Here is an 18,013-nt window from a genome sequence, read left to right as displayed (position 1 = left end):
TCATTGGGAATTCTTGATGGATAACAGGATTCACAGGGTCTAAAGAGAATGTAGAGTTCTAAGGAGTACATTTCACATTTTGGAGAGAGCTTTGCAATGATGAAAAAGACTGAACCAGTTTTAGTATAAAAAATTAGGGCAATGTTACAGAGGTTGGCGGCACACAGATGAGCTAGACTCACTGTACCCAATATCACTGACTCGTTGGAATGCCATGGGAAACTGAATGAAAAATTGTCATGGTGCTTGAAAGGACTCTGACATGGTGATATCTGGTCACTGTCTTCCACGGTCAAGGGCATAACACCTTAGAAGGCCACTGGATCCATGACTTAATGAAGGTCATCAATAATGTAGATATTGTCTTCTGCTCGGACAGGCTTCAGAGCTGCATTTTTCAAAGCTCCAATGTGAGCGTCCCTCAAAGGAATCACGCTACAGAAAGAATAACATGAGTAAGGGAAAAGCAGACCACTTCTCAAGAATGAGAAGCACATTTGTTTATGTTCAGGAAAGACTGGGTATTTCATGTCCCAGAGCCCCATTCACACAGCCTATGCAGTGAATAGAAGCGTCCAAAGTTGTGAATATGAAGTTTCAGGAAAGTCTGTTTAATAAGCAGGTAGAAAACCTCAGCAATCATTTCAAAAACCTCACATTGGTCTCCTTCAAGAGGCTCATGTAACAGAATACAAAAACTGAAAATCTAAGAAGATAAATGTCAGACATCAAATTGAAGTACTAAACCAGGATGCATATTCTCAAAAATGACTAGGAAGTGGTTTGGCTGGTGTTTTCCCAACTGTGAACTGTGACCCTTTAGAGAAGGTTATTAAATCTATTTAGTGCTCTATATCCTGTATTTAAGATAAATGTATAGAAGTATACAAAATATCAGAGCATACTAGATATAGCAAAATGATATTGCTTCAGCTAAGTGTGTACTAGATCATGGAGTCAAATATCATACCGTGTCTTAATGGTCAAAATTAGAAAGCCATGGGTTATGAGACTTTTATAACATGTACACACACATGAAGTGTATGAAAAGGTCATTTGTGGAGTTTTGATATGACTGCTTTTTTATAATGTGTATGTAGTCACTATTTTATTATCTAAACCTACCCAGAAATGATATGAAAGGTACTGACTCTTCACTCAGCTCGGATCTTTAAACTGATTAGTCACACACATGTGGCAACAATGTAGGTGTCAATAGCTCAAAATGAGTCAATGTGATGTAGCTGCCCAAAAAATAGCATCATGAGGATATGCTCGTTATTGTTTTTGTTTTGTTTTGCTTTCCTATACTATACAATATTTTCTACAATAAATATTTTCTTTTCTAATTAGGTTTTAAAAATTGAAACTTTAAAAATCTTAACAGTGAAAGGACAGAAATGAACTAAAAGGATGCTATCTTCCATGCTTTTCTGCCTGTAGGGAGTATTTTTTTTTTCTTCCATTCTTGGAAGCAGATAGTCAAAAACTTCCGTAGGTATGGGTTTTGGACTCGAAGAGACTTAAGATTGAGTCTTTTACCTGCTGTGTGATGTGACCTTGGATGTCACTTAACATCTCTAAACATGTTTCCAATCTGTAAACTGAGAATAATAATAGTACCTGTCTCACAGGTTTACTGCTGTGAAGGGCAGGGCTGCAATAATAAAAGCCAACATTTATGGAACACTTGCAATATGCCGGACATTGTTCAATGTGCGATCAGTAGACGGGCTCATGTGATTAATTCAGACGTAGGAAAGAAAGACAGTGTACAAACATCCAATGAAAGAGAACTAGCAATAATGGATGGCAGCTAAGATGGATGGATTTGGAATCAAAGAAAGAAGAAAGACCATGCTTAAAGCCCAAGCTGGACCAAACAAACCAGGCTATTTGAATTTGGAAGTAAGTAGTGGTTTCCTACCATTACAGGTGTTTGAGCAAGTGACTACAGGGATGAATATAAAGAGGATGTAACTTCATTGGGCAGTGGAGTAGATTTGCAAAAACAGTAAATTCAAACGCCTATGAGGCCGGACAACTGCTGTAAATGAACAGAGCAGGCTGGCTATGGAACAACAGGGCACAATGGTGAAGAGCTGGAGGCACGTGCCTTACCCTGGGCCTTTGTCCATCTTCAGCTTGGGGTTGTCTTCCCCCACATCTTTGCAGAGCTGCCTCTGCTTTTTGGGGCTCCCTCACATAGCCTATTGCCCTGCTCTATATTCCCCGTGGTATTTCTCTGGAGGTTCTAAATACCCTGCTTATTCATTTATACGTTTTCTGTCTGTTTTGTTCATCTCTTTGGAATATGGTAGGCATTCAATAAACATTCAATAAACAAAGCACTGTATGAAATCAAATAACAAACCAAACAAATGTCCCACCAAACAAAGTCTGCAACTTAGTTCTCTTGCTCTAGAGGTCACGTTTGAGATGCTGTTTCTGTAGCAGTTCTGGCACAATTCCAGGGAAATACAGCGATGCTAAAAATACCACTGGAAGGTTGGACAGCAATGGAGATGCTCTATATGCTAGATTTTTCAGGATCCAGAATGTAAAATGGAGAGATCAGAAGGAAAAGAGGAGAGGGACAGAGAAATTTTCCTTATTTGTACCAGAGTAAGAACATCAAGAGGCATTGACACAAACCCTTTCAAACTTACCGTAGTAGCTCCACCTTGTTACCCAGGCAAAAATATCCTAAATGGGGGAAGAAATGAAAGAAAGTTAAACACGTAAGACAAAGAGTTCATGAGATTTTTTTCCACACAAGCATATTATTTCTGTTATTACATTAATATGAACAAAATTTGTACAGATCACAGAGCCTGAAAAAATTAATTGAGAAGAAAGAATATTTTTAACAAGAAGGGGAAAATAAAAATCTGGGCCCTTCCCTGATAACTCCAGGTAACTTTTCCTAAATCTATAGGCACCAAATAAGCCCCTAAGTGTAGAGTATCCCATGTTTATTAATACCTGAGTGTATTAACGCACATGCCCTAGCTTACTTTAATGCAATTATATTTCACTGTAAAAAAATGGGTGAATGTGTTTCTCTTATAGGTGACAGGCTTTATACACAAACACACAACTGGTGGAAGGAGCCCAGGAGGCCCTGGACGGCTGCCTTGTGAAACCCTTTGTTCTACTCCTAGCTCTGAAATCATGTATCCCTGCCAAGTCTCATTTGCTTCTTCTGTTAAGTGGGTGTTGTAAAACCCTCAATAATTTCACCCCCTATAGGGACAAAATTTGGTCCTGCATGGAAGGGGAAAAGGAAGAGTGAACAAATCTTGTATATTATAATGGTTTGTTGCCTTCCAAATCCCAGCTCTACCCAACCAACGCTTATTTCTCCTATGGAGAATTTAAATATCATGTTTTCTTTAATGGGACAGTAATTTTAAGATAAATAAAAAATTTTAAAAAAGAACAATGTAAGAACCAAAGAAGCTACATGAAATTAAAATCATGTGGTGTGTGGGGCTACAGGCAATTTGGGCTCAAGAAAACTCCCGCAGGCACAGTCCTGAGGTGACTTACTTTTGCTGAACATGAAAAGGAGAAACGCGATCAACACCAGGGCAGTAACACTGATTCCAATGTAGACTCCCTTTCTGGTGCTCATCCATGGGTCTCGTGCCAGTGCCCCAGGCTAAGGCAACATCAGCAGATCGAGAACAAAATCTTGTTAGAATTATGAGTAGAAAACATTTCCGGAAATAATGTACCCAGACACACTTATCTTTATAGGCTCTTGGCTAGTGCTGGACCATGAGGGGTAAGACCAAATGATCTGAAGTTATAACCATATTGTGAAATTCTAAGACAATTTAGAATTCAAACTGTATTTAGGGATGGTGAAGTGTTTTATATCTTCGTTGCTGTGGTATTTACAGAAGTGTATACATTTGTCAAAACAAACTGTATGCTTGAAATGAGTGTGCTTATTATATGTAAATTAACACATTTTTAAAATTAATAAGCTATATCCATAAATAATCCTCTTATGATATTAAGAAAGAAAACATTTTTTTCCTGTATAACTTGAGATGGTGTTATCTGATTTTATCTGAATGTGCTCAATTATTGAATTTGGCCCTTGATTACAAAACTTTTTTTTTAACTGGAATTCAAGATTCTATCCATGTCATTATAAATGGACTTGAAAATGGCTGCTCATATGCATAGCTCTGCTTAAAAATTAAAATGCTGCACAATTAGAAAGAAATACAGTTTTATTTAAATCTCCTAGTGCAGTTCATAAGGGATCCTCACATCCTAGAATAAACCGAAATACGTCAGGCATCATGCTCGGCCCCCTTACATAGCTTAACTCTAATCCTAAAGAGGCCCCACCAGGTAGGTATTTTAACAGCAAGGAAATAGAAGATCAGAGAAAAAGATTGTCTCAAGTCTCTTCCTGATAAGAGTTTAATCTCTGGAGTCAGAATCCCAGCTCTTTTACTTAGTTGCTGTGTGACCCTACACAAGTTATTTACCCTCTCTGAACCTCTGTTTCTCTGTCTGTCAAATGCAGAGTAAATAAGGTTCTTAGGAAAGGTACTTTAGGTACTTCCTGAAAAACACAGTGAGGAATACAAAGGAGGGTGACTTAGTCTCTGAGCTGTCCTTGCTTAAGGAGGAACGGCCAGTGTCTTGAGAGGGAAAAGTTGTGTTATTACCTTACTTGTGGAGGGTAAGTGGTTAAATGGAACATGGTGTTATAGGAAGCAAACTTTGCTTCCTTTTTAAAAAATGCTGTTACCTAAAAATGGCAGGTTCATTTTAGAATGTGCAGCTAAGCATAAAGAAAGGAAAACAAAAATGAAGCATAATCCCAACATCCAGCAACAGCCACTATTAGCATTTTTCATTACATATTCCTCTAGAATTTTATCCTTCTAGTGCTTTTCTTAACAGAAACAGTGACAATATTCACTATATACTACAGTATATTCACTATTTTAAAATGACTTTTTTTACTTAACAATTGACACTATCATCTCATGTCAGTAAATACACTACAGTGACAACATTCTTTTTTCAATTTCTTTTTTTTTAAATTTTATTTATTTATTTATTATTTTTTGGGGGGTACACCAAGTTCAATCTTCTGTTTTTATACACATATCCCCGTATTCCCTCCCTCCCTCGACTCCCCCCCACCCTCCCTCGAGTCCCCCCCACCCTCCCCGTCCCAGTCCTCTAAGGCATCTTCCATCCTCGAGTTGAACTCCCTTTGTTATACAACAGCTTCCCACTGGCTATCTGTTTAACAGTTGGTACTATATATATGTCTGTGCTACTCTCTCGCTTCATCTCAATGGCAATAAGCGGGCATGCTTAAATGACTTCCTAATGAATCCCTTATTATTGAACATTTAGGTTGCTTATAACATTTTCATGATTATAAATATTAATAGCAGCAATGAACATCTTTTCTTATACACCTTCACATTATTTGTTCAATTCTCTCCTTAAGATAGAGCTCAAGAAGTTGATTTACTGGGTCGAAATATATGCTGCTTGGTTTCAGGATACCTGGGAGACACCTTGACATCTTCAGAGTCAAGACACAAAAAGCCCACATGCTCCTACTGCCTATTTTGAACTTGCTTCAATATTGCTTCTATCTGCTGCTAAACACACCTGTCCTGCAGGTGACTGAAGTCAAGAACAATCTCATTCAGAATGTTTTTTTTTTTCAATCCAGCCTAAGTCTGACTGCACAGCAACATAATAGTCATTCACATAGTGGCAGTTCTGCTGTTTCACAGGCATATGCAAATTCAGCCCATATCCATCAGATCAATCCGTGCCTTTACCATGAGAGCTGATAAATCTTCAATATCGTCCCTGTGTAGTGGTGTTCTCATGGTCACTAAGGTGTGCAACACAGGCCTCCTGACCTCACACTAAATAACCTTACTTTGCCTGCGTTTGAATTTCTCTTACCCTGGCCATTCTGCAATTTCTCACCACTTGCCATCAGCATTGCTCTCATACCTGAATCTCCTTATGTTTGTTGCTCCTAAGGGTTATTTGCACATGGTAAAAGGAAAGTTGTTTCACCAGAGTGAGCCGAAAGTAAAGGTCCTATTGATACACTCTTCTAACTTCCTCACGAGGATGAGGCTCTGTTGCACATCATGAGACCAGAGCCCCTGAGGTTTTTCTCAAGCTAACTGTGGAGGAAGTGTGAGCACATCCTGCAGAATCACAGCGTGTTCAAGACCATAGGACCTTCATAAGTCATCATACGGGGAGGTTTATGTATAGAAAGACTCAGCAGCCGCTTCAAGATTTCTATATAGGAGGACAATTGGGTTGGAAAAGGATATCGGGGGCTGTGTTTAAGCAAGCACACTTTCATTTACGTAATATTTTTGGTTGGGACGATCCCCATTTCACCACATCAATTCAAAGCATGTTATTTCTCTACCAATGACTGAAGTCTTCCTTGGTGTGTAATGTTACCTCACAATCCCTGAATTAATTCACTCTTTTTTTCTAATTTTCTGGCCAGGAGAAAGTCTGTAGTGTGTGTGTGAGAGTGTCTGTGTGTGTGTGTGTGGAGAGTAAAATATCACTTTTTAGGTATTTTTAACCAACTGGTTCATCTATATAAACTTTTTTAATTAATTAAATCATCCATATTTGAGTCAAATTCTTTTCTTCCTTTATTTTTAAATTAGAAAGAATCAATCTGTGGACTAGTCTTACAACAATAATCTCTAAATGTAACTTGCTTCCAGGGAGACATACAAGTGAATTTAGGTAATAAAGTAGGAAGGAATATGCTTACGGTTTGATTCTCACGCCAAAGAGCATCTGGAGACTGTGTCACAGTGCCATTCCCATCTGCTCAACAAGAAGGAAAATTAATTAGAATCACTAAAAATATTGAATTTTCACTGCAAACACCGAATATATTCACATTGCCTTCTGGTAATGAATGAAAAGTTGAATAATCACACGGACAAATGCTGTACACATTGCAAGAGTTATACCACATTACTAACATTTATTAATTTAACCTGTAAGGTTGTGCTTCTTAACCATTTTGTCATGGACCCTTCGAAAATGGATCCCCTTTTTGCTCTCTACGGAAAAAAAATGCATGTTCACAGAAAGTTTACCTACAAATTTAGAGGAGTCACAGTGGTTAACTAGGTTAAACATGACCACTTAAAGGTGGGTAATCAGTATTTTCATGACAGCTAAGAAAGTGCCCGTGAGTGTTCAGGGGCCATTGCACATCCAAAGAGCAGAACACATTGTTCAGAATGGACGTTACATTGGTTTTACACTCACAATGTGAATGAAATGCACTAAGATATTCCAAAAAGCTGGCATCCAACTCCTACCTTTTATGCCAGTGTGCCTGCATTGATCCAAAAGTGCTTCAGAAATGGTATATCAGCCCCCAGGCCGATGTATCCTACACTACTAGAAACCCCAATATAAAACAATATTATGCCTTAAAGTTTTGAATGTCCATATTTTAGTAGTGTTTTGAAATACCTCTTTTGTCATACAGATCATACACTGTTGGCCCTCCTAAGCAACTATAGGTCAAATACAGGATCTCTCTTTACTGAGTATCTGTCATACACTAAGCACTTTACATCCTTATACCAATTTCCTTATTCCCATTTTATAGATGAGGAAACAGGCCTGAAATGGTTAAAGTTTCCAACTCTAGCAAAAGACAAGAGCCTCAGCTCATAACCACCACACACATTGCATTCCCATCCAATGAAAATACTGCAAGTCTTGGAAATTCCCTAATCACTGTCAAAGCTATAGAAAGGTCATTGTCCAGTGGCAATGAAACTGGACTAAACATATCCCCAACATTTTACACTTTACATTACAGTGTTTACATCTTATTCATTCTGACACTACTTCTTAGACAGCCAAGACAATATCGACAGTCTAGGCTCTGTGCATGACTTGTGTTATAACCTTAAATGAGTCCCTCAGGTATAGAATGGGTGATGTTGTAAAATCAGCATGGATTTGAGTCAGCTAAAACTTGACTTCAGTGCTGACAATGTCCCTTAGCTATGTGACCTTGATCAAGGTCCTCTGCATACACATGTATGTATGTATGTATGTGTATGTGTACATTTATACTTCTAGCTGGGGTAAGCTTGAACTACAAGCTGTTGAACTACCCGTTTGTCTCATAAAGTTGTCACATTACATGATGCATGTAAGCCCTTAACACCATATTAGACAAATATCAGCTATTACTATTATGTTATAATGAAAGCAGCAATGGGGGAAGGGACACGGTACAATGCACATTCCAACTATCACATCCTTCTTCCTCACAGACATGCAGTGAGGAGTGCAACACCTTGCCCGTGGGCACACAGCTAGTAACTGGCAGTTGAGTTGGAAGCTGTCTGTCTCCAAAGCAGAACTAAAGGGCCTCCCCAGTCTGGCAATGGCAATAAATAACGTCTGCCCTCAAAGATTTAAATGAGATAATGTGAGACCGTTTGCTGGCACATCCCTCTGTGAAAAGGTGAGTGGTGGGCCATATGCTGACCAAACTTCCTCCAGGCAAACCTTCATTGCTTTGTGAGGCTTCAGCCCACTGAAGTCTGACTCGGGCACAGTAAGGATGTGGCTGGAGAGCCTCAGAGACACTGCCAAGAGGGCAGCAGGCAGGGAAGTCCTGGGGACACAGCTGCTCCAATGTCTGTTCCACTCTGGAAAGCTCTACCTAGACCAGGTTTTAGGGAATGATTTTAGAGAGTGATTCCCCACTCCTACTTTCTTCCTTCTCTTAGCCTAAAAGTGTGGGATACAGCTACTCCTACACTGTTACCTTGTATTTTTATCTACTTTCACTTTGTTTTTGTGCCCAGAAACAGTTCACACTAAGCATTCCATTTTCAAAACCAAAAATCAGCATCAGCTAATCCCAATAGAATTGGTCCCTCTCTGAGTCTCACTGCAGGTGCATTGTAAATTAACCAGCTTCCAGGAATGACTGGCAAAACATAGGCCTTACTGGGGGTTCGCTACAGATTGGCAGCTCCTGAGCACGATGAGTCATACACTCAAGGAGTCTTGCAAAGCTCGACCTTGCTTGGCTGCATCACAGGCACAAGGACACACAAGCCAGCCCTGCATTACACAGGGGTTCCGCATGTGGCACTCCCCAGATTTACCACCCTGGGGAACAGAGTTAGCTGGGAAAGGTGACAGGATGCAGCAGCACCTTTCCCCGTCACAGGAAAGTCTTACATCTCAAAAGAATATGGGCCTGCCCAAATTGGGGAGAGTGGGGAAGACTTTGGTGAGGGGGTGGAGGGCTGAGGACAATAGCAGAATCTCAGTGGGGCATGCCTCTTTGGTGCTGGTGTCGGTGCCCTCAACCCATCTCAACGTGTCCATGTGATATGAAAGCTTGACAGGGCAGCAGGGGAGCCTCCTGGCTCTGTGTAGGCTCTGGGGCTTAGAGGAAGCATAAGCACAGGTGACCAGTTTGGTCTGGACCAGCTTAGTTTGGATTTCATTGTTTTAAGGCTCTGGCCCAAGGGAGTAAGCCTGGTAATAAGTTTAAAGTCAAGGCTGCTTCCTTTAATTTAGAAAAATACTGATATGCATGTGGACATTCCCAAATCACACAAGCTACCTATGCCACTCAGGTGTACGTATTTCTGGATATTCTTAGTAATAGTCATAGTTGCCCCTCTATCACTTACCTTTTAACTGTGTCCCAAGATAGTTATCTCACGTAATCCTTGCAAGAATTCTACAGGATCAGTAACATTCCACCCATTTTACAAGGATAAAAACAGATTCAAAGGGGATAAGACATTTGTTCAAGTCACATAGCGAATTGGAGTAGCCAGTGTTGGCACTCAAGTCACATCTGTCTTATTCCAGAATGCATGCTCTCAATAATGTGCCCATGTTTATGAAAATTGGAAAGCTCCCAGGTGTTCAAGAAAGAAACTGAAGTTACCTGTTGAGCAAGAGTGCGATGGTGAGCCGGTCATATTTGTTTCATGCGGGGTGTTAGGCTGGGTTTCTGCTGTCTGCGTAGGAGAAGATAAAGAAGCTACTGGAATGACAAGAATGGAAGAATAGTGTTCGATATGTGGAGGAAATTTTATGCCCTCAACAAAAGTAAAAGACAACACTTTCTTAGAGAAATATTCAAGGGTGACCTTGAGGCATCACACTGCCATATAGGTATTTCATTGTCATGAATAAATCTGATCTAGATAATGACCTGGAGAGCTTATCAATAGACAGAATTATTTCACTTTTTATACTCCTAGGATCCCCCTAAAGCCTACAACAGTGCATCTTATGTAGGACACCCAATGAAACTTTCATTCATACCAATGACATTTCACTTTTGTGGAGCACAACCGTGGAGCTGGCACTAATCCACCCTCCTCCCTTCACAAGAACCCCAACCTGGATTTCCTGACCTTATTCAAGTTCCTAATGATCCACCCACACAGCTTTTCAGGGAGATGCACACATTGGTCAGCACAGAAAACATACTGAGAATATTTAATTCCTTGAGGTCCCTTCAAGGTGACAGTACTGTCCAATGCCTGAGTCTTGGTAACGAGCCTCAAAGCAATGTTCCTGGTACCCTGGCTCCTTCTGAAGTTGTGTTCAGGTCATTCCTTTTATAAGACTGATTTCCTGTCTTATCTGACTCACCTCCCATTTCTCACCAAAAAGCTTCACTAAGAATTCTCAGGGTTAAGTTCCCTTTGCCTTTCTTGAAACCTCTCCTTTATTTTCTATCAGACATCTCACTTTACCTGCAGAGTTGACCACTTGCCTCTTAATAATATCCTTGTAATCTCTTCTTCTTAGGGCACCACAGAATTTTAGAGCAAGTTAGTGGTGCTGGCTGGACAAGAATTCCCAAATCTGGCTTTCCTTATTGCCTCTTATTGGTCTCTCTCTTTCCACTCCCCCACTATGGTCTTCACGTTTCAACATCACCTTTTCTCTTGTTCTAAGCTCTCTTTTGATTTTTGTGGGATTTTGTTTGTTTGTTTGTTTGTTTCTTTTTTGCTATTAGAGACTTCCTTCGAGAATCTGATAAAAAGCTATAGGTCCCCCTCACTCTGAAAATTCTTATACATAGAAAAGGCAATTATAACATGGCACAGGTGTTCACAGATTCTGTGAAGTCAGTTTGGAAGCCTATTAAGAATCCTTACCCTAGATTGTACGTCTGTCTTAACTCAAAGAACTGGATGGTCTACATCCTCTCTTTTAAAGCCTTCTGGGCTCAGAAGCACATCTGTTTACCTGGCTGGAGGTTCTTTGTGGGTGATGGCATTGGAAGAGCAGAGGTAGAGGCCCTAGTTGTCATTGGAGCAGTGGTAACCATTGTTGTTGTTGGAGTAGTGGTGGTGGTTGTTTTTAGGGTAGTAGTGGTGGTGGTCCTTGTTGTTGGAGTAGTTGTTGTTGTTGGAGTAGTTGTTGTTGTTGGAGTACTGGTGGTGGTTGTTGTTGGAGTAGTTGTTGTTGTTGGAGTACGGGTAGCCTTTGTTGTTGTTGGAGTAGTGGTAGCCATTGTTGTTGGAGTAGTGGTGGTGGTGGTTGCTGGAGTAGTGGTGGTCGTTGTTGTTGTAGTAGTGGTGGTGGTGGTGGTGGTGGTGGTGGTTGTAGGTGGAGCTAGAAATCAACAGGAAAGCAAGGATTCATCACGCAGAAGGAAACCAGAGCCGTGTGCTGGGCCTGTGTACCAGCACAAGCAATGAGCCTGTCCCCAGGCAGAACTGAGCGCTTCTCTCCCATGAACTCAGAGTTCTCATCATTGGTCACCTAGAATCTGGGCCTGAGGAGGGAGTGGAGACATGTTCACAACAACAAAACAGCTGCACTGAAAGGACTGTATTTGGGGAGGTTTGCAGATAACAAAATGACACCTGGGATTTGTATCGAAGCACTTTGAAAAGACTAGTCATGCATATCAGATTTATGTCTCTTCATAGACATCTGGGAGGTAGGGAAAAATGTCTAGACTCGAAGCTGTCTTTATCCTCTCAGTGGTGTATGACTAGGTCCTAAATAGTGGTTCCCAAGAACCAGAATATTTACCAGACAAATACCATTCAGTTCAGGCAGTCCTGGGGATACCCTCCCAACAGACCTGCATCCTACATGCAGGTTAATTCACACCAGTAACATACCTGATAACACAGATGCCTTATGCATTTGCTTAGAAGGTGGACTAGACCTTTTAAGGTTCCTTCCTACTTAAGAAATAATAACAACAAGTAATAACTGACTCTTTACAGAATCAGAAATGGTACAGGACTTCAAACCACTTACTAAAGTCCACAGAGTTACCCAGAGAAAAAACTGAAACTACAATGAACCCAAAACACAGTGCCTGGCACAAAAACAGAAATTGTAGGATTGAATCAAGAATGTGTAACTTTTTCTCACCAGGCATCTTTTTTGCCCACAAGAAGTATTCTTAAATTTCAGCTCTACCAACTACACAGTAGAACCTCAAATATATTGGATAGGGGACAGTCGATGTAAAAACTCTTCTGAGGGATTCAAGTCAATTTAATTTGGAAGCTAGCTAATTTTTGCCTTAAAGAAGAAAAACTCTTTCTCAACAAATATTTGTGAGTGCCTGTTATGTACAAGGCATTAGTAAATGTTTTAGGCTTTGGGGGCCCTGTGATCTCACTAGCAATTGCTCAACTCTGTCAGTGTGAAAACAGCCATAGACAGTATATAAACGAATTGGTGTGGCTGTGTTCCAATAAATCTTTATTCATAAACATGTTGGTGAGCCTGTTTTATAATCTGGTCTGGTCCTGGGGCTACAGTTTGCTGACCCTGGTCTAACAGTGTCCTCTGAGGTTTTTAAGAAGAGTACTATCCAATCCCCTCCATTCAGTTTGAAATCAAATCTAGAGAAAAAAGGAAGCAAGCAAAAAGTCTGACCAAAGGACTATGACAAGGAGGAAACCTAACCGGCTTGTTTAACTAATGAGACTTTCTCAGTGGTAAATATTTCGTGAGGAAGAAGCTAGGAAACTAAGGGTAAAAGGAGCTGCTGAGGAAGAGCCCTAAAAGAAGGTTAAAAAGTAAGTTCATTCTGTGAAAAGTGCAAGAAAACTTAAGAAAGAATTGGATTGGGGGCAGAGAGTCACTTTGGCTCAGTTATGGACCCATTTCCCACTGGGCAGAGCAGTGACTTTGTAAATATTCATCTATTGAAGAATTTCTAAGCACTATAAAAGTCCCCTACTAATTTCTTTCTATGGCACTTAAAAAAATATTCAGCCAGACCAATCATATAATTTTACAACTGCAAAAATAATCTCTTCTCCACACACTGCCTCCTCACGTGTCTATAGTGCCAGACTCTTTTGGCGTCCTTTAATTGTCTCCTAGATATAGTTTCCCCAGAGTCAGCTATTTTCAGCATCCAAATTGACCTTATTTTACTTGCTTTCATAAAGGACACAAGCCAAACACAAAAGGTGAGAGATTTCAATATCAAGTTCATTCAAATTTAAAAAAGGAAATAACTTATGAAGGCCATGGGTAGTAGGTTCTGTTGTCAATAGAAGATGTAGTGAGAAAAGATTCATTAGGAAAGAGCAGGAGAAACCAGGAAATCCTGAAGAACCTACTCCTTTCATCAAATGGTAAGAAAAATGAGAATGTCTACAGCAAGATGGAAAAATGTAAACTTCCCTGATTTTTTCTGACATACAATAAACTGCATATATTTAAAGTGTACAATTTGATATTTTTTTATTAGTAATATATATATGGCAATCCCAATCTCCCAATTCATCCCACCCCAACCTCCCCCTCCCCCCAGCTTTCCCCATTTGGTGTCCATATGTTTGTTCTCTACATCTGTGTTTCTATTTCTGCCTTGCAAATCAGTTGATCTGTACCATTTTTCTAGATTAAACTTCCCTGATTTTTGGATTTCATGAAATTCTTAAAAGCCACAAGTGAACAGTTATTGAGATGCAAATGTTTTCATACTGTAATAAGGCCACTTTAATTTTTCAACAGGCAATTTAGTGATACGGTATGAAATATGCTTGAAAAAGTCCAAAACAGGGCAGAGAGAGGGAATGAAACCATATAGGCTTATACAATGTACATGCAACAAGACTGAGTTGACAATTGTTAAAGCCAAATGGTATATCTACTTGACAGGACCTTATAGTACCTATTTTATATGTATGAAATTCTCTATAAGTCTTAAAATATTAAGAAAGGACATTTTAAACTTCTTCTAGGGACTTCCTACGTGGTACAGTGGTTAAGAATCTGCCTGCCAGTGCAGGGGATATGGGTTCAATCCCTATTCCAGGAATATCCCACATGCTGTGGAGCAACTAACCCCAGGCATCACAGCTATTGAGCTTGCACTTTAGAGCCAGCGAACCACAACAATTGAGCCCATGTGCTGTAACTACTGAAGCCCATGCGCCTAGAGACTGTGCTCCACAGCAAGTGAAGCCACCACAATGAGGAGTCCGTGCACCACAATGAAGAGTAGCCCCCGCTTGCTGCAACTAGAGAAAGCCCATGTGCAACAATGAAGACTCAATGCAGTCAATTAATTAATTAATTAATTAAAAATTCTTCTAAGACATAGTCTCAGAGAAAAGGGCAGTTCTTCAAGTGGAATAAATTCAGCTCCATAAAAATGTTCACTATATTTCACTGTGGAACAGTGAACACTTGCTCATGAACCAGCTAGCTTTTGAAGCACTGCTTTAGGACATAGCTGACTGGGAAGGTCCTCTAGCCTATGGTCTTGAATCAAGGTTTATCTTAACACTTCATTCTACACAAATAGAAGTTATTGTATCCCAAGAGTTATTAGCAAACAAGATTATAGGAACCTCCTCTTTCCCAATTAAAGGAAAAGAAAGTTAACAGCAAACTCTTATCTCTGGAACCCACAAGAAGAGACCAAAGGAAGTAGGAAGGCAAGCTCACCTGGCGTTATACTCAACTCTAGGATGATTTTTATATCATTGAACCACCCTCGCTTCTCAATACGGCAACAATACAAGCCACTGTCAGAGAGGGTTGGATTCTCTATGGTCAAAGACACATCCCTTCCACCAATATTTCCGTATAGCTTGTAACGTCTGTCCAGCCGAGTGGTGACCTTGTATCCATCAGTCCAGACGATGTCACTTCCGCAGCTAAGCAAAGAACATGCCCCTCGGCCCCAGCATGTGCTCACGACTTCTCCACCATAGGTGCAGGGTAGCCTGACAGGCTGACCCACCACCCCAGTCACTCGTGGGTAAGACGTTACGCCACCTATAAATAAAGAGAAACCAGATCATGAGGTCTCAATATTTTAACTTTAATTTTACTCTCATTTTTTTCTTTATATTGCTTATTTGGTTTGAAATCAACTGACTATATCTTGAGTTTCTGAAATTTAATAAAAGCATTTTTCTATGTTAACATATTCTTTAGCAGCATTACTATTTACTAGATATATTTGTACATAAAACATCACGTAAATGTTTTTCTATATTCAGGATTACCTCCTAATAGGATAGATTTCCAAGAGAGAAAGTATCAGGATAAAGGGCAGAAATATGTTCAGTCTCCTGGTAAATGTGACCAAATTTCTTTCCAAAAGGTTTGAAACAAATGACACTCCAGTAACGCATGATTATGTGTGTATTTCATCCTGTGTTTGACAGGTATCTCCTTATTAAATAGGTAATGCATACATGTGGCTTTTCAACCCCCATACTTTTAGTCATTGTCTCTGATGAAATCTGTTTTAAAAAAACTGTATTGCATTTAAAGTTTTGATATTCAATTCTTATTGCAATTTTTTAAATGGCTATAGCAATTAAAGTCACCTCACCACTCCTATTATTTAAATGTTTTAAAAAAGCAGAGCTCATGTTTTACTTAAAGCGTCATTGGCTAGAAGGCAGAGGACTAGTAAACTCTTCAGAAATCAGTTCTTAGAAAAAATAGGTTTATAATACTTTCAGGAGAGACTGAGGCTTATCATGGGCTTTAGGATCAATCCAGAAAATTCAAGCAGGGATCCCTTCTCGTGAGTTGATGACAGCCCTGCAATGGAGCAAGGTCCACTTACCCACGTGAAACCAAAACATTGGAGAATATCCAACCAAATACTAAATTTTGCCTCATAAAAACAAACAGGCAGGGAAACTCTCTCCTGTTGCAGTGACTTAAAATACTCTGCATTGTCAAATGCAGTCTGGGTGGTCCTTAAAAGAAATCTGAGATTCAGCAACTAATTATAGTTATGACTGGCCTGTGAGTTTGAGAAATGATCTGGGAACAAAACACTCATTGTTAACATAAGAGTCTATTTTTTTCACTGGAATTCTGATAATATTTAATTTTGCTTAATATCATTTTTGGATTGCAAAGGTAATACATGCTAATTATAAAAATTTGTTATAGAAGTAAAATTTAAAAATGTACTTTGTCTCATATTCCCACATCTAGAAAATTTAGGATGTGTCTATTCCTAAAATTTTCCCCTATTTCATAGGATGTTTTGAATTAAAATATTTTATTTATTTGTTTTTTATTTGTTTTTAAAAAAAGTTTTGGCCACGGCTCGGGGCAAATGGGGTCTTAGTTCCCTGACCAGGGAGTGAACCTACACCCCCCTGCACTGGAAGGGTGGAATCTAAACCACTGGACACCAGAGGAGTTAAAATAATTTATTTTTAAAAGAAATAGCTGCACATGGTTAAAAAAATCAAAAGGCACAAAATGGTGCAATAAAGGGCTCGTCTCCTCCCCACTCTATCCCCACTTCCTCCCTGTGCGTCAGGGCCATGATAACACTGCTACTGCTTCCCACATACACTTGACTGCTTCATGCAGACACGCCCACCCACGCACCCCTACTCCTGGTTTCAACACAAATGGCAGCATGCGCCACACTGCACAGCATCGGGCCTTCTTCACCTGCCCACAGAGTTTCTAATTCTTAGCATTTACACGATTTCTCTGGCTTAAGGTTTCAGCCTGGTTCTTTGCTCACTACTTGACCCCATTACCTTCCAGCAAAGCCCAAGCACATCTCCCCTCCCCCACCACACCCACACACCCCTACACTCCCCATCCTCAGGGCTTCCAGGCACAGCCCGCCTATTCACTTACCTGTCAGAAGGAGTATGAGGCCCAGGATGGCGACCCAAGGATGCATGATGGTATCTGCCTGAAGGAAAGACAAAGCACACTGGTTGGTGTTCCCCCAACCAGATGGTATGAGAACCAATACCGATAGGTGGGATAGGTGGCGTTTCAAGGGCTCGGAGGAGCTCCAGTCCTTTCTGTCTCAGCTCAGAAGGGATTCAGCCAGTGGCGAAGTGAGAGATAAGAAGTGATTTATTAGACTAGGACGCCTGTGATGCTCACAAGCAGGCAGGCGAGGGTGGTGCTGCCCCAAGTGCTTAATAGGTGATCTTAATATAATCAAAGGAAGAGAGGGGAAGGGAGAAGATCACCTTCATGTTCATTCTTTGAGTCTTCCATCATTAACTCCTCCTACATGAGGGGCAGGGGAGTTTTTGACCTTGTATGATGCATCTGGGATGTCATGGAACTATGGAAAAATTTCAGGTCTCAGTACAATGAGGGTCGTTCACTTTGAAATGTCACCTTTCCATAAAGTATTGTTTTTCGTGTGTGCATAGAGCATGTCCTAGTGTCATTACTTTGTTCAAATCACTGGCCAAGTTGTTGGCCTTATTTTCCACTATTGTTTAATTGTTTTGGGGCATTTCTCATGCTTCTGTTGCATGGTTGTGTGGCTAAGCAAGTTGGCTTTGATTTGTTCTTAAGCAAGGTTTTGATGCCAAGGGACTGCTCTGCTTTATGAGTCAAGCAGACCCACATTGTTTCAGGATTTTCCCATTGCTTTCTCAAGTGATCATGAACTTACAAGGGTCTCTCATACTTTTTTCTTACAATTTCCTAG

General features: G+C 40.2%; 1 protein-coding gene across 1 annotated transcript; it reads right to left on the bottom strand.

The window, feature by feature from the left end:
* Positions 1–332: 332 nt before the first annotated feature.
* Positions 333–17,260, bottom strand: LOC130841599 (hepatitis A virus cellular receptor 1-like). The gene is made up of 8 exons (XM_057717720.1): positions 17,194–17,260; positions 15,010–15,342; positions 11,320–11,688; positions 10,001–10,099; positions 6,818–6,873; positions 3,553–3,664; positions 2,670–2,706; positions 333–435 (listed from the first exon to the last, which is right to left on the bottom strand). The coding sequence occupies exons 1-8, from the start codon at positions 17,237–17,239 to the stop codon at positions 333–335; spliced, it is 1,155 nt and encodes a 384-aa protein (XP_057573703.1). The 5' UTR covers positions 17,240–17,260.
* Positions 17,261–18,013: the final 753 nt, after the last annotated feature.

This window comes from Hippopotamus amphibius, chromosome 1, assembly GCF_030028045.1.
Source record: "Hippopotamus amphibius kiboko isolate mHipAmp2 chromosome 1, mHipAmp2.hap2, whole genome shotgun sequence".
NCBI classification, from domain to species: Eukaryota; Metazoa; Chordata; class Mammalia; order Artiodactyla; family Hippopotamidae; genus Hippopotamus; species Hippopotamus amphibius.
Note: the sequence above shows the minus strand (reverse complement) of the source record. Positions and strands in the feature narration are given on the sequence as shown.

Bases quoted from the DNA above. Each gene is read 5' to 3' on its own strand.
- LOC130841599 (XM_057717720.1), bottom strand. From the start codon at position 17,239: ATGCATCCTTGGGTCGCCATCCTGGGCCTCATACTCCTTCTGACAG. The intron at 10,100-11,319 runs GTAAACAGATGT...TTGTCATTCCAG, and splicing joins CACAAAGAACCTCCAGCCAG to TAGCTTCTTTATCTTCTCCT. The intron at 6,874-10,000 runs GTAACTTCAGTT...CTTGTTGAGCAG, and splicing joins ATCGCACTCTTGCTCAACAG to ATGGGAATGGCACTGTGACA.